General features: G+C 49.1%; 1 protein-coding gene across 3 annotated transcripts in view; it reads left to right on the top strand.

Annotated features, from left to right (window-relative positions):
* LOC140410900 (uncharacterized) overlaps positions 1-14,100 on the top strand; it is a 160,664-nt gene that overhangs the window by 33,425 nt on the left and 113,139 nt on the right. For all 3 annotated transcript variants that reach the window (XR_011940762.1, XM_072499680.1, XM_072499679.1), the window contains exon 2: positions 13,439-13,558. Coding sequence is in view for 2 of the 3 variants with exons in the window: in XM_072499680.1 (XP_072355781.1) it covers positions 13,439-13,558 (120 nt within the window). In the remaining variant the exon portion in view is untranslated. The remainder of the gene's footprint in view (positions 1-13,438; positions 13,559-14,100) is intronic.

Here is a 14,100-nt window from a genome sequence, read left to right as displayed (position 1 = left end):
TAAAGGAGGTAGCTATGGAGATTCTGGATGCATTTGTAGTCATTTCCAAAACTCCGTGGATTTTAGAACTGTGCTAAAGGATTAGAAAACTGCCAGTTGGTACCCTTGTTCAAAAAGGGAAGGAGGCAAAATGCTACTTACCGTGGGCAGCATGGTAGCATGGTGGTTAGCACAATTGCTTCACAGCTCCAGGGTCCCAGGTTCGATTCCCGGCTTGGGTCACTGTCGGTGCGGAGTCTGCACGTTCTCCCCGTGTGTGCGTGGGTTTCCTCCGGGTGCTCCGGTTTCCTCCCACACTCCAAAGATGTGCAGGTTAGGTGCATTGGCCATGCTAAATTGCCCTTAGTGTCCAAAATTGCCCTTAGTGTTGGGTGGGGTTACTGGGTTATGGGGATAGGGTGGAGGTGTGGGCTTGGGTAGGGTGCTCTTTCAAAGAGCCGGTGCAGACTCAGTGGGCCGAATGGCCTCCTTCTGCACAGTAAATTCTATGAAAATGCAGGAAAAGACAGGCTATTTAGTGTAACTTCAGTTATTGGGAAAATAGAACATAGAACATAGAAAATACAGCACAGAACAGGCCCTTCGGCCCACGATGTTGTGCTGAACCTATGTCCTAGATTAATCATAGATTATCATTGAATTTACAGTGCAGAAGGAGGCCATTCGGCCCCTTGAGTCTGCACCAGCTCTTGGAAAGAGCACCCTACCCAAACTCAACACCTCCACCCAACACCAAGGGCAATTTGGACATTAAGGGCAATTTATCATTGGCCAATTCACCTAACCCGCACATCTTTGGACTGTGGGAGGAAACCGGAGCACCCGGAGGAAACCCACGCAGACACGGGGAGGACGTGCAGATTCCGCACAGACAATGACCCAAGCTGGAATCGAACCTGGGACCATGGATCTGTGAAGCAATTGTGCTATCCACAATGCTACCGTGCTGCCCTTAAGAACAAATAAATCTACACTATATCATTTTCCCGTAATCCATGTACCTATCCAACAGCTGCTTGAAGGTCCCTAATGTTTCCGACTCAACTACTTCCACAGGCAGTGCATTCCATGCCCCCACTACTCTCTGGGTAAAGAACCTACCTCTGATATCCCTCCTATATCTTCCACCTTTCACCTTAAATTTATGTCCCCTTGTAATGGTGTGTTCCACCTGGGGAAAAAGTCTCTGACTGTCTACTCTATCTATTCCCCTGATCATCTTATAAACCTCTATCAAGTCGCCCCTCATCCTTCTCCGCTCTAATGAGAAAAGGCCTAGCACCCTCAACCTTTCCTCGTAAGACCTACTCTCCATTCCAGGCAACATCCTGGTAAATCTTCTTTGCACCTTTTCCAGAGCTTCCACATCCTTCCTAAAATGAGGCGACCAGAACTGTACACAGTACTCCAAATGTGGCCTTACCAAGGTTTTGTACAGCTGCATCATTACCTCATGGCTCTTAAATTCAACCCCTCTGTTAATGAACGCGAGCACACCATAGGCCTTCTTCACAGCTCTATCCACTTGAGTGGCAACTTTCAAAGATGTATGAACATAGACCCCAAGGTCTCTCTGCTCCTCCACAATGCCAAGAACTCTACCGTTAACCCTGTATTCCGCATTCATATTTGTCCTTCCAAAATGGACAACCTCACACTTTTCAGGGTTAAACTCCATCTGCCACTTCTCAGCCCAGCTCTGCATCCTATCTATGTCTCTTTGCAGCCGACAACAGCCCTCCTTACTATCCACAACTCCACCAATCTTCGTATCGTCTGCAAATTTACTGACCCACCCTTCAACTCCCTCATCCAAGTCATTAATGAAAATCACAAACAGCAGAGGACCCAGAACTGATCCCTGCGGTACACCACTGGTAACTGGGATCCAGGCTGAATATTTGCCATCCACCACCACTCTCTGACTTCTATCGGTTAGCCAGTTCGTTATCCAACTGGCCAAATTTCCCACTATCCCATGCCTCCTTACTTTGTGCAGAAGCCTACCATGGGGAACTTTATCAAATGCCTTACTAAAATCCATGTACACTACATCCACTGCTTTACCTTCATCCACATGCTTGGTCACCTCCTCAAAGAATTCAATAAGATTTGTAAGGCAAGACCTACCCCTCACAAATCCGTGCTGACTATCCCTAATCAAGCAGTGTCTTTCCAGATGCTCAGAAATCCTATCCTTCAGTACCCTTTCCATTACTTTGCCTACCACCGAAGTAAGACTAACTGGCCTGTAATTCCCAGGGTTATCCCTCGTTCCTTTTTTGAACAGGGGCACGACATTCGCCACTCTCCAATCCCCTGGTACCACCCCTGTTGACAGTGAGGACGAAAAGATAATTGCCAACGGCTCTGCAATTTCATCTCTTGCTTCCCATAGAATCCTTGGATATATCCCGTCAGGCCCGGGGGACTTGTCTATCCTCAAGTTTTTCAAAATGCCCAACACATCTTCCTTCCTAACAAGTATTTCCTCGAGCTTACCAATCTGTTTCACACTGTCCTCTCCAACAATATCGCCCCTCTCATTTGTAAATACAGAAGAAAAATACTCATTCAAGACCTCTCCGATCTCTTCAGACTCAATACACAATCTCCCGCTACCGTCCTTGATCGGACCTACCCTCGCTCTAGTCATTCTCATATTTCTCACATATGTGTAAAAGGCCTTGGGGTTTTCCTTGATCCTACCCGCCAAAGATTGTTCATGCCCTCTCTTAGCTCTCCTAATCCCTTTCTTCAGTTCCCTCCTGGCTATCTTGTACCCCTCCAATGCCCTGTCTGAACCTTGTTTCCTCAGCCTTACATAAGTCACCTTTTTCCTCTTAACAAGACATTCAACCTCTCTTGTCAACCATGGTTCCCTCACTCGACCATCTCTTCCCTGCCTGACAGGGACATACATATCAAGGACACGTAGCACCTGTTCCTTGAACAAGTTCCACATTTCACTTGTGTCCTTCCCTGCCAGCCTATGTTCCCAACTTATGCACTTCAATTCTTGTCTGACAACATCGTATTTACCCTTCCCCCAATTGTAAACCTTGCCCTGTTGCACGTACCTATCCCTCTCCATTACTAAAGTGAAAGTCACAGAATTGTGGTCACTATCTCCAAAATGCTCCCCCACTAACAAATCTATCACTTGTCCTGGTTCATTACCCAGTACTAAATCCAATATTGCCCCTCCTCTGGTTGGACAATCTACATACTGTGTTAGAAAAGCTTCCTGGACACACTGCACAAACACCACCCCATCCAAACTATTTGATCTAAAGAGTTTCCACTCAATATTTGGGAAGTTAAAGTCGCCCATGACTACTACCCTATGACTTCTGCACCTTTCCAGAATCTGTTTCCCAATCTGTTCCTCCACATCTCTGCTACTATTGGGGGGCCTATAGAAAACTCCTAACAAGGTGACTGCTCCTTTCCTATTTCTGACTTCAACCCATACTACCTCAATAGGGTGATACTCCTCAAACTGCCTTTCTGCAGCTGTTATACTATCTCTAATTAATAATGCCACCCCCCCACCTCTTTTACCACCCTCCCTAATCTTATTGAAACATCTATAACCAGGGACCTCCAACAACCATTTCTGCCCCTCTTCTATCCAAGTTTCCGTGATGGCCACCACATCGTAGTCCCAAGTACCGATCCATGCCTTAAGTTCACCCACCTTATTCCTGATGCTTCTTGCGTTGAGGTATACACACTTCAACCCATCTCCGTGCCTGCAAATACTCTCCTTTGTCAGTGTTCCCTTCCCCACTGCCTCATTACAAGCTTTGGCGTCCTGAATATCGGCTACCTTAGTTGCTGGACTACAAATCCGGTTCCCATTCCCCTGCCAAATTAGTTTAAACCCTCCCGAAGAGTACTAGCAAACCTCCCTCCCAGGATATTGGTGCCCCTCTGGTTCAGGTGCAACCCGTCCTGCTTGTACAGGTCCCACCTTCCCCAGAATGCGCTCCAATTATCCAAATACCTGAAGCCCTCCCTCCTACACCATTCCTGCAGCCACGTGTTCAACTGCACTCTCTCTCTATTCCTAGCCTCGCTATCACGTGGCACCGGCAACAAACCAGAGATGACAACTCTGTCTGTCCTGGCTTTCAACTTCCAGCCTAACTCCCTAAACTTGTTTATTACCTCCACACCCCTTTTCCTACCTATGTCGTTGGTACCAATGTGCACCACGACTTCTGGCTGCTCCCCCTCCCCCTTAAGGATCCTGAAGACACTGTCATGATATTCAAACACACACATCATGATGGACACACCAACAGGCAAATCAGAGCACACAACACCACAACCAATCACAGACAAGAACACCAACCACATAAAAAGCACGAGCACGACACCTGGTGGCCAGTAGGTCTGGGGATAAAGAAACAGAGAAGAGCTGTTACAACATCACAAGCAGGGAACCCCCACGTGCAGAGTGCAAAGACAAAACTGTACATAGTAAGTTTGAATAAAATAGCGTTGTACCATATACAACCGTGTTGGCTCATCTGTGTGTCAGAACACCCAACACCACATGGTACAGGAGTGGATCGATACCTGCCTACTAACCTGCCATTCTGGACATGGACCGCACCGACAAACCGCAGCCGTTGCAAGTCGCGGGGAACCTAGGTACCAATTGGAAGCTCTTCAGGCAGCGATTTGACCTGTACATCCGTGCCACCGAAAAACAGAGAGCCTCGGATGACACGAAGATTGCAATGCTCCTCTTCTACGCAGGTCAGCACGCCACCGACGTCTTCAACTCACTGGTGTTCGAAGAAGGCGAAAACTAATCCAAATATGACACGGTCATCCTCAAACTGGACCAGCACTTTCAAGTTGAAGTAAATGAAAGTTTTGAAAGATACCTCTTTCAGCAACGCCTGCAAGGTAAGGAGGAGCTTTTTCAACCCTTCTTGACGCACCTCCGGATTCTAGCGCAGTCCTGCGGTTACGGCACCACCACAGAGTCCATGATCAGGGACCAGATTATTTTTGGCGTTGCCTCTAGTGGCCTACGCCAGCAGCTTCTTAAAATGAAAAGCCTCACCTTAGCGTCTGCTGTGGAAGCCTGTGTCCTCCACGAAAATGCTACCTGCCATTTTGCCCGATTTCAGGCGTCCGAGTTAGCACGGAGGGGGTCCCCAGCCGTCGAATCGGCAAGCCAGGCCGCCCAAGACGTCGAACGCATCCAGGCCGTCGATTACTTCCCGACCCACGGCCCGGACGACAGCGGCCGCTTCCCGCGCTTTTCGCGGTCTCCCGCGCAGATGCGCGCCAAAAATAACGGCCACAACGAGGGACGCACTGCGCAGGCGCGCCCACCGCAAGATCGCACTGCGCATGCGCAGTGGCGCAACGAACGCCGTGACGTCATGACGTGCGGCAATTGTGGAGCTCTACATTTAAAAGGGCAATGTCCTGCAAAAAACCGACAGTGCCTCAGATGTGGCAAGATGGGCCACTACGCAGCCCACTGTCGTTCGGCTCAACCCATGGATCCGGCGCATCCTCGACAATCTCGCAGACAAGTCAGGACCGTCCAGCCCACGCATCAAGACTTCCAGTTAAGTGATGCAGATGACCAGGATGCCTTCCGCGTTTCCGTCATCGATGTCAACAAGGTCAATGCCATCAATCCAGCCGATGAGTGGTGTGCCACCCTGACGGTCAACCGATCGCGCGTCGCCTTCCGTCTGGACACCGGCGCATCCGCCAACCTGATTGCATATTCTGCAGTCCAGGCCATGAAGGTCAAACCACCCATCACGCCATCCCGGCTCAAGATGGTTGACTATAACGGGAACGTCATCCCGTCCATAGGATCTTGCCAGCTACAGGTAACTCACAAGATGCACACGGCCACACTCCCCTTCGAAGTTGTCGGCTCATCAAAGGACTCGTTACTGGGCGCACAGGCGTGTAAGGTCCTTCACCTGGTACAGCGCATTATGTCTCTCTCTCCAGATGAGATATCCGACTTCCCGGATGCTGAGTTCCACGCAAATCTCCATTCCCTCCTTGCTCACAACCAGGAGGTTTTTGAAGGCATGGGGACATTGCCATACACGTACAAGATTCGACTCAGACCGGACGCCATCCCTGTCGTTCACGCACCTCGCAGGGTTCCTGCGCCACTCAAAGACCGCCTCAAGGTACAACTGCAGGTTCTTCAGGACCAAGGGGTCCTATCCAGGGTCACGGAGCCCACGCCATGGGTCAGCTCCATGGTCTGTGTAAAGAAGCCCTCTGGCGAGCTCCGTATATGTATAGATCCTAAAGATCTAAATAACAACATCATGCGGGAACACTATCCCATCCCGAAACGAGAGGACCTCACCAGCGAGATGGCGCGAGCCAAAATATTCACCAAATTGGATGCGTCCAAAGGATTTTGGCAGATCCAACTGGACCCGGCCAGCCGAAGACTATGCACATTCAACACCCCTTTTGGCAGATTCTGCTACAACCGGATGCCATTCGGCATCATTTCAGCATCTGAAGTTTTCCACCGCATTATGGAGCAGATGATGGAAGGCATCGAAGGGGTACGTGTATATGTGGACGATATCATCATTTGGTCCACCACTCCGCAGGAACACATGCATCGTCTACGACGTGTCTTCACCCGCATACGACAAAATGGCCTGCGTCTCAACCGTGCGAAGTGTGCCTTCGGCCAGACGGAGCTGAAATTCCTCGGGGACCACATCTCAAGGTCAGGGGTCCGTCCCGATGCAGACAAGGTTAGCGCCATCACAGCCATGCCACGACCGGCTGACAAGAAGGCTGTCCTAAGATTCCTGGGCATGGTCAACTTCCTTGGGAAGTTCATTCCCAACCTGGCTTCTCATACAACAAATATGCGCCATCTCGTAAAAAAATCGACAGAATTCAACTGGCACCAATCGCATCAGCGGGAATGGGAGGAGCTCAAGCACAAACTGGTCACGGCACCAGTGCTGGCCTTCTTTGACACGACTCGCCCTACAAAGATCTCAACAGACGCCAGCCAATCTGGTATTGGAGCGGTACTCCTGCAAAAAGACAGCACGTCGTCATGGGCCCCGGTTGCATATGCCTCACGAGCCATGACCCCTACCGAACAGCGCTACGCGCAAATCGAAAAAGAATGCCTGGGCTTGTTAACTGGACTGGACAAGTTCCACGACTATGTGTATGGCCTGCCACGATTTACGGTCGAAACTGACCACCGCCCCCTGGTCAACATCATTAACAAAGACCTGAACGACATGACTCCTCGCCTCCAGCGCATCTTACTTAAACTCAGGAGGTACGATTTCGAACTGATCTACACTCCGGGGGAGGATCTCATCGTGGCGGACACTCTTTCCCGAGCAGTGAGCACACCACCAGATGCGGAGGGGTTCGTGCGTCAAATTGAGGCACACGTAACTCTGACAGCAGCAAATCTGCCAGCTGATGATCCTAGTCTGGCCCACATACGCGCAGAGACGGCGACTGACCCCCTTCTGCAGCGAGTGATGCGCCACATGACGGAAGGGTGGCTCAAAGGGCAGTGCCCCCAGTTTTATAATGTGCGAGATGATCTTACCAACATAGACGGGGTCCTTATGAAATCAGACAGGATCGTTATTCCGCACAGCGTGCGCCAGATGATTCTTCATCAACTACACGAAGGCCACTTGGGCGTCGAAAAATGCAGACGAAGGGCCCGGGAGGCGGTATATTGGCCGGGTATTAATGAAGACATAGCCAACATGGTGCTCAACTGCACAACCTGTCAGAGGTTTCAGCCGGCGCAACCTCCGGAAACACTTCTACCACACGAGATGGTGACGTCCCCCTGGGCGAAGGTGGGTGTTGACCTATTTCACGCGCTCGGCAGAGATTACATCGTTATTATAGACTACTTCTCAAACTACCCGGAAGTCATGCCTCTCCATGATCTGACGTCGTCCGCAGTCATTGGGGCCTGCAAGGAAACATTTGCTCGCTATGGCATTCCAAGGACTGTCATGTCAGACAATGGACCCTGCTTCGCCAGCCGTGAATGGTCGTCCTTTGCCGCAGCATATGGTTTCACTCATGTGACATCCAGCCCTCTACATCCACAATCGAACGGGAAGGCTGAAAAGGGTGTCCACATCGCCAAGCGGCTCCTGTGCAAGGCGGCTGCTGCCGGATCGGACTTTAACCTTGCCTTGCTGGCCTATCGATCGGCCCCGCTATCCACGGGTCTCTCGCCAGCGCAGCTACTAATGGGTCGCTCCCTCAGGACGACGGTACCTTCCATCCTGGCACCAACAACAGACCATGAGACGGTTCTTCGGAACATGCAAATGCAGCGTGATCGCCAGAAAAGTCGGTACGACACACGAGCGACGGACCTGCCCCCCCTGTCCTCCGGAGACAAAGTACGCGTCCATCAACCGTATGGTGGCTGGTCAGCACCGGCCGAAGTCCTCCGACAAGTGGCTCCCCGCTCGTTCCTGGTTCGCATGCCGGATGGTTCAGTGCGTCGCCGCAATCGGCGCGCCCTTCGCCGACTTCCACGCTCACAGCCACACAGTACGCACACGCCAGATCCTCAACAGGCTTCCGAGGATGACTTTGTGGAGCTGCCGCACATCACGCCCTTTCCATCGCCACCCATGGCCATGCCTGCACAGCAGCCGGTGGTTCTTGATCCACCCTTGCGGCGGTCAACCCGAACTCGTCGCAAGCCCATTAGACTGGACTTATAATACCGTTCATATGTTTAACAAGTTGCACAATTTTACATGATAACCTGTTGTTGTTTATCGTTCCAGATGTCGTCTGACTGGACAACTGTTCAAGTTTTTTTTTCTGCTTCTCTCGTTCGCATTTATGTTATGTTATGGTACAACTTGGTTCATGTGACGCACCCGACATCGCCCCATGTACATAGTTCCGTCATATGCACATGCTGCACACGACACACACACACTCTTAGATGCACTCACGACACGATCATATTTATTACCACGTAGGCACATATCTTTGTAAAAAGGGGGGATGTCATGATATTCAAACACACACATCATGATGGACACACCAACAGGCAAATCAGAGCACACAACACCACAACCAATCACAGACAAGAACACCAACCACATAAAAAGCACGAGCACGACACCTGGTGGTCAGTAGGTCTGGGGATAAAGAAACAGAGAAGAGCTGTTACAACATCACAAGCAGGGAACCCCCACGTGCAGAGTGCAAAGACAAAACTGTACATAGTAAGTTTGAATAAAATAGCGTTGTACCATATACAACCGTGTTGGCTCATCTGTGTGTCAGAACACCCAACACCACAGACACGATCCGAGACATCCCTGGCCCTGGCACCCGGGAGGCAACATACCTTCCGGGAGTCTCGCTCGCGACCACAGAATCTCCTATCTATTCCCCTAACCATTGAATCTCCTATAACTATTGCTTTTCTATTCTCCCCCCTTCCCTTCTGAGCCCCAGAGCCAGACTCAGTGCCAGAGACCTGGCCGCTAGGGCCTTCCCCCGGTAGGTCATCCCCCCCAACAGCATCCAAAACGGTATACTTGTTTTGAAGGGGAACGGCCACGAGGGATCCCTGCACTGTCTGCCTGTTTGTTTTTTTCCCCCTGACTGTAACCCAGCTATTCTTGTCCTGTACCTTGGGTGTGGTTACCTCCCTGTAACTCTTCTCAATCACCCCCTCTGCCTCCCGGATGATCCGAAGTTCATCCAGCTTCAAAATATTGGAATTCATTACTAAGGAGAGAATAGCAATGGATTTGGAAAGCAATAATTGATCAAGCAAAGTCAGCATGGTTTCAGAAGGGGAAATTTATTGTATATCCTATGTTTTTTCCATGTATGGAACAGTCTGTCTGGACTGTACACAGAACAATACTTTTCACTGTACCTCGGTACATGTGACAATAAATCAAATCAATCAATCAGGGGAAATCACGTCTGACAAATTTACTAGAGTTCCTTGAGGAGGTGTCAGCCAGGGTAGATAGAGTCGAACAAGTCGATGTTGTATATTTGGATTTTCAAAAGGCTTTTGATCAAGTGCCACACAAAAGGCTGCTATGCAAAATAGTTCATTGGGTTGGAGGTAATATTCTGGCATGGATAGAGATTGGTTAACTTACAGGAAGTAGTGATCAGCAGCTCTTTCTCAGGTTGGTGGGCAGTAACCAGTGGAGTACCACAGGGATCCGTGCTGGGACTACAGCTCTTGACAATAGATATTAATGAATTGGAGGAAGGAACATAACTTATTGTGGCCAAATTTGCAGATGATATAAAGGTGGGGGGGGAAGGCAGGTTGTAAGCAGGATATAAATAGCTTACAGAGAGATATTGACAGATTTAGTGAGTGGGCAGAAAACGGGCAAATGGAATGTGGGAAAATGTGAGATTGTTCATTTTGGAAGAAAGAATGAGAAGGCGGATTATTATTTAAATGGAGAGAGACTGCAGAAAGTTGTAGTACAAAGGGACTTGGGGCCCTTGTTCACAAAACCCAGAAAGCTAACATACAGGTGCAGAAGGTAATAGGGAAGGCAAATGGAATGCTGGCTTTTATTTCAATGGGGCTGGAGTATAAAAGTAAGGAGGTGTTGCTGCAACTGCACAAGGTACTCGTGAGGCCACATTTAGAATAAAGAGTACAGTTTTGGTCCTCTTATTTAAAGAAAGATATATTATCACTGGAGGCAGTACAGAGGAGGTTTACTAGTATGATCCTGGGTATGGACGGCCTGCTACATGAGGAAAGATTAAACAGGTTGGGTGTGTACTCCTTGGCGTTCAGAAGAATGGGAGGTGACATGATTGAAGCGTATAAGATTCTCAATGGGTTAGACAGGGTAAATTTGGGAGGATGTTTCCACTCATGTGATAGTGTAGGACCAGAGGGCATAGTCGGAGAATAAGGGGATGCTCCTTTAAGATGGATTTGACGAAGAATTTCTTCTCTCAAAGTGATCTTTGGAATTCTTTATCCCAGGCGCTGTGGAGGCAGAGGGCGGGATTCTCTCATCCCACGCCGGGATGGAGAATCGCCAGGCCAGGGCGATTCTCCGCCTGGGATGGGCCGAGTGGCCGCAAAAAAAATCCGAGTCCCGCCGGCGCCGTCCATGTGTGGTCTTACCCGGCGGGACCTCAGCGTGCATCCACCCGGGGGCAGCCTGGTGGGGGTGTGGGGGGGGGGGAAGGTGGGTCCGACCCCGGGGGGGGCCTCCGCTGTGGCCTGGGCCCGCGATCGGGGCCTACCGATTGGCGGGCCGGCCTCTCAGGCTGGGGGCCTCTTTTGCTCCGCGCCGGCCCCTGTAGCCCTATGCCATGTTGCGTCGGGGCTGGCGCGGACAAGGAAGCTACCGCGCATGCGTGCAACTGCGCCGTTCGCATGCGCAGACCCGCGGCACCCATTTGATGCTGGTATCGGTAGCTGGAGCGGCGTGGGTCACTCCAGTGCCGTGCTGACCTCCTGTAGGGCTCGGAATAGCTGCTCCTGGGGGCCTATTGGCGTCGTAGTGAAACGCAACGGCGTTTACGACGGCCTCAGCACTTAGTCCTGAGACTAAGTCCTGAGATCACAGAATCCCACCCAGAGATCTTGAATATTTTCAAGGCTGAAACCGATAGGTTTTTAATCAGCAGGGGAATTAAGGGTTATGGAGATAAGACAGGAAAGTGGACTTAGAGAGTATTAGATGATCTTCTTAACTGATGAAACAGGCTTGAAGGACTGAACGACCTAATCCTGATCCTATTTTCTCTGATTTTATGGCCTAGTGGCTGTCTCCATGCTTGTTTCTACACACGGCTCTGTCCAGCAATGCCTTGACCCCTAGGTTCAGGTCTTGTGTCTGTGTCTTCTTACATCACTGTGTGTACAATCCTGCCAGTCCTGTACTCAGTCCCACATTAATCTTTTACGTGCTGGACCCTTATATTACAACTCCTTTCTGAGTTCTAGAATGCCAGTTGTCAGTTTGAATTGGCTACCTAGGCCCCAAATTTGGAATTCCCTGCCTATGCAGTTCTCCTTCTCTCTGCCCTGCTTTGAAATGTTCCTTACATCCTACCTCTTTGCCTAAGCTTATTATGCTCATTTGATTCAACATTTTTTACTGTGAAAATGTTCAGATGGGACAGGTACTGGGAAATATCTGTTCCGGAAAACAGTATATGGCAAGATCACAGTCCAAATGTTAGGATCCTGATTCCATTAAAAAGCAATCAGTAGAACTTCACACAAACATAAAGCATTTACACGCTAATATCCCACAGTGCAGCTGTGAGGCGATATTGGATCGGCTAGGGTTCAAACAGAGGAGGCTGAGGGGTGATCTAATTGAGGTGTACAAAATTATGACGAGCCTAAAGGGTTAATTTTTAGAAAGGGTAAAATTGACAGATCTGTTTTCCCCTGAGCGGTCAATTACCCAAGAACATAGGTTTAAGGAGATGGGTAAAAGGAATAAAGGGGACTGGGATAAAATCTTTTTCACCAAGAAGGTGGCAGACATATGGGGCAGAATTCTCTGAAAATGGGGCTATATCCCCACGCCCGCAAGAAAACGGGCGCGAATCACCCTGGACTTTTTTCTCGAAAGTCCAGAGTGATTCTCCGTTTTGAAGGGGGCTAGCAGGGCCGAGCTCCCGCCTGGTGGAACCATGCCAACTTGGAATCATGAGTGAACCATGCCGGCGGGAACTCGGCCAGCTGCTGGCGGAGAATCGCTCATTCAATGGCCCCCGACCGGCGCCGCATCGATGGCGCATGTGCGCGACTGGCGGTCCGCGGAGAATCGCGTGGAAGGTGTCGGACCCGATCGCGGGTCTGGTGCCCCATTCTCCGCTCCCACGCCAAGCGCGATTTCAGAGCGGAGGCTCGGAAAATCCCGCCCCAGGATGTCACTGCCTGAATTAGTGTATGAGGCAGAAATGCTCAACTCATTTAAATGGTACCTAGATATCCAAGATGGCAACGGAGTGTGGTGACTTTCTGCAAGCTCTCCCCCACAGATCCTCTTCATACATTTCTTATCACCCAATGTCTATGTATTTACATTGTCTGTTTATCGTATGTCCTATGTTTTTTATGTATGGAACAATCTGCCTGGACTGTACACAGAACAATACTTTTCACTGTACCTTGGTACACGTGACAATAAATCTAAATCAAAACAAATCAAATTAAATCTCACCTGAAGTGCTGTGACCTTCAAGGCTGGGACCAGGTGCTGAATAGTGTGATTAAAATGAGTGGCTTGTTTCTTTTGTTTTGGCTGGTGCAGGCACAATAGGCTGAATAAGCTCTTTCTGTGCCATAACCTGTCTATGCTTCTAATCTCTATGACTCACCTGTAAAATAACCAATTTGTCTTGCTTTTCTCAATAGCTTCAGAAAGCAATGTGATTGATACAGAACGCTTGGAGGTCTTGCAGACATTAGCTGCTTCTGAAAACCCTAGCTTACAGCAATCAGCTGCTCTTTACTACTTGCACATCAGCGAGCAGTGTGAGTACGGTATTTTAAAAATGCTTATTGTGATTAATATAAGAAATTGACATATTTTATAGTTGGTATTTTTGCAGTTATATTATTAAAGCCTTGGTTAAAATGCTTACAAACAGTACGTCTGCTGGAGCTGTGATTGAGGTAAACACTGCCTTTTGCAGGGTAAATGTTTTGCTAATAGATATTAAAAGCCATTTTACCTGTTTGCAAATAGAGAGTTAATGTAAAGTTGTAACAGTTTGAGCTTGGCTAAACAAATCAAGGCTCATCTTGCAACAATTGACAAAAGAATGCTGTGTGCTTTGAGCTGGTATAACTAATGGGAGGTACGAGGTATGTCTGGACAAAGGAGTTGCTTTCAGGCCTCTAAGCTGAGCAGAAGATTTTCAACTTGGTCCGAAAAAAAGGTTTCTCTCTCCAAGGACTTTGCATCAAACTAAGCAACTAAAACCCGGTTGTCAACTTTATATAAAAGTGATATTTAAAATATAGGATTAATTGAAGGTAGAGGCAGGTTTTAAGAAGCATTTAAGATGTTGTAC

This window comes from Scyliorhinus torazame, chromosome 4 (assembly GCF_047496885.1).
Source record: "Scyliorhinus torazame isolate Kashiwa2021f chromosome 4, sScyTor2.1, whole genome shotgun sequence".
NCBI lineage: Eukaryota > Metazoa > Chordata > Chondrichthyes > Carcharhiniformes > Scyliorhinidae > Scyliorhinus > Scyliorhinus torazame.
Note: the sequence above shows the minus strand (reverse complement) of the source record. Positions and strands in the feature narration are given on the sequence as shown.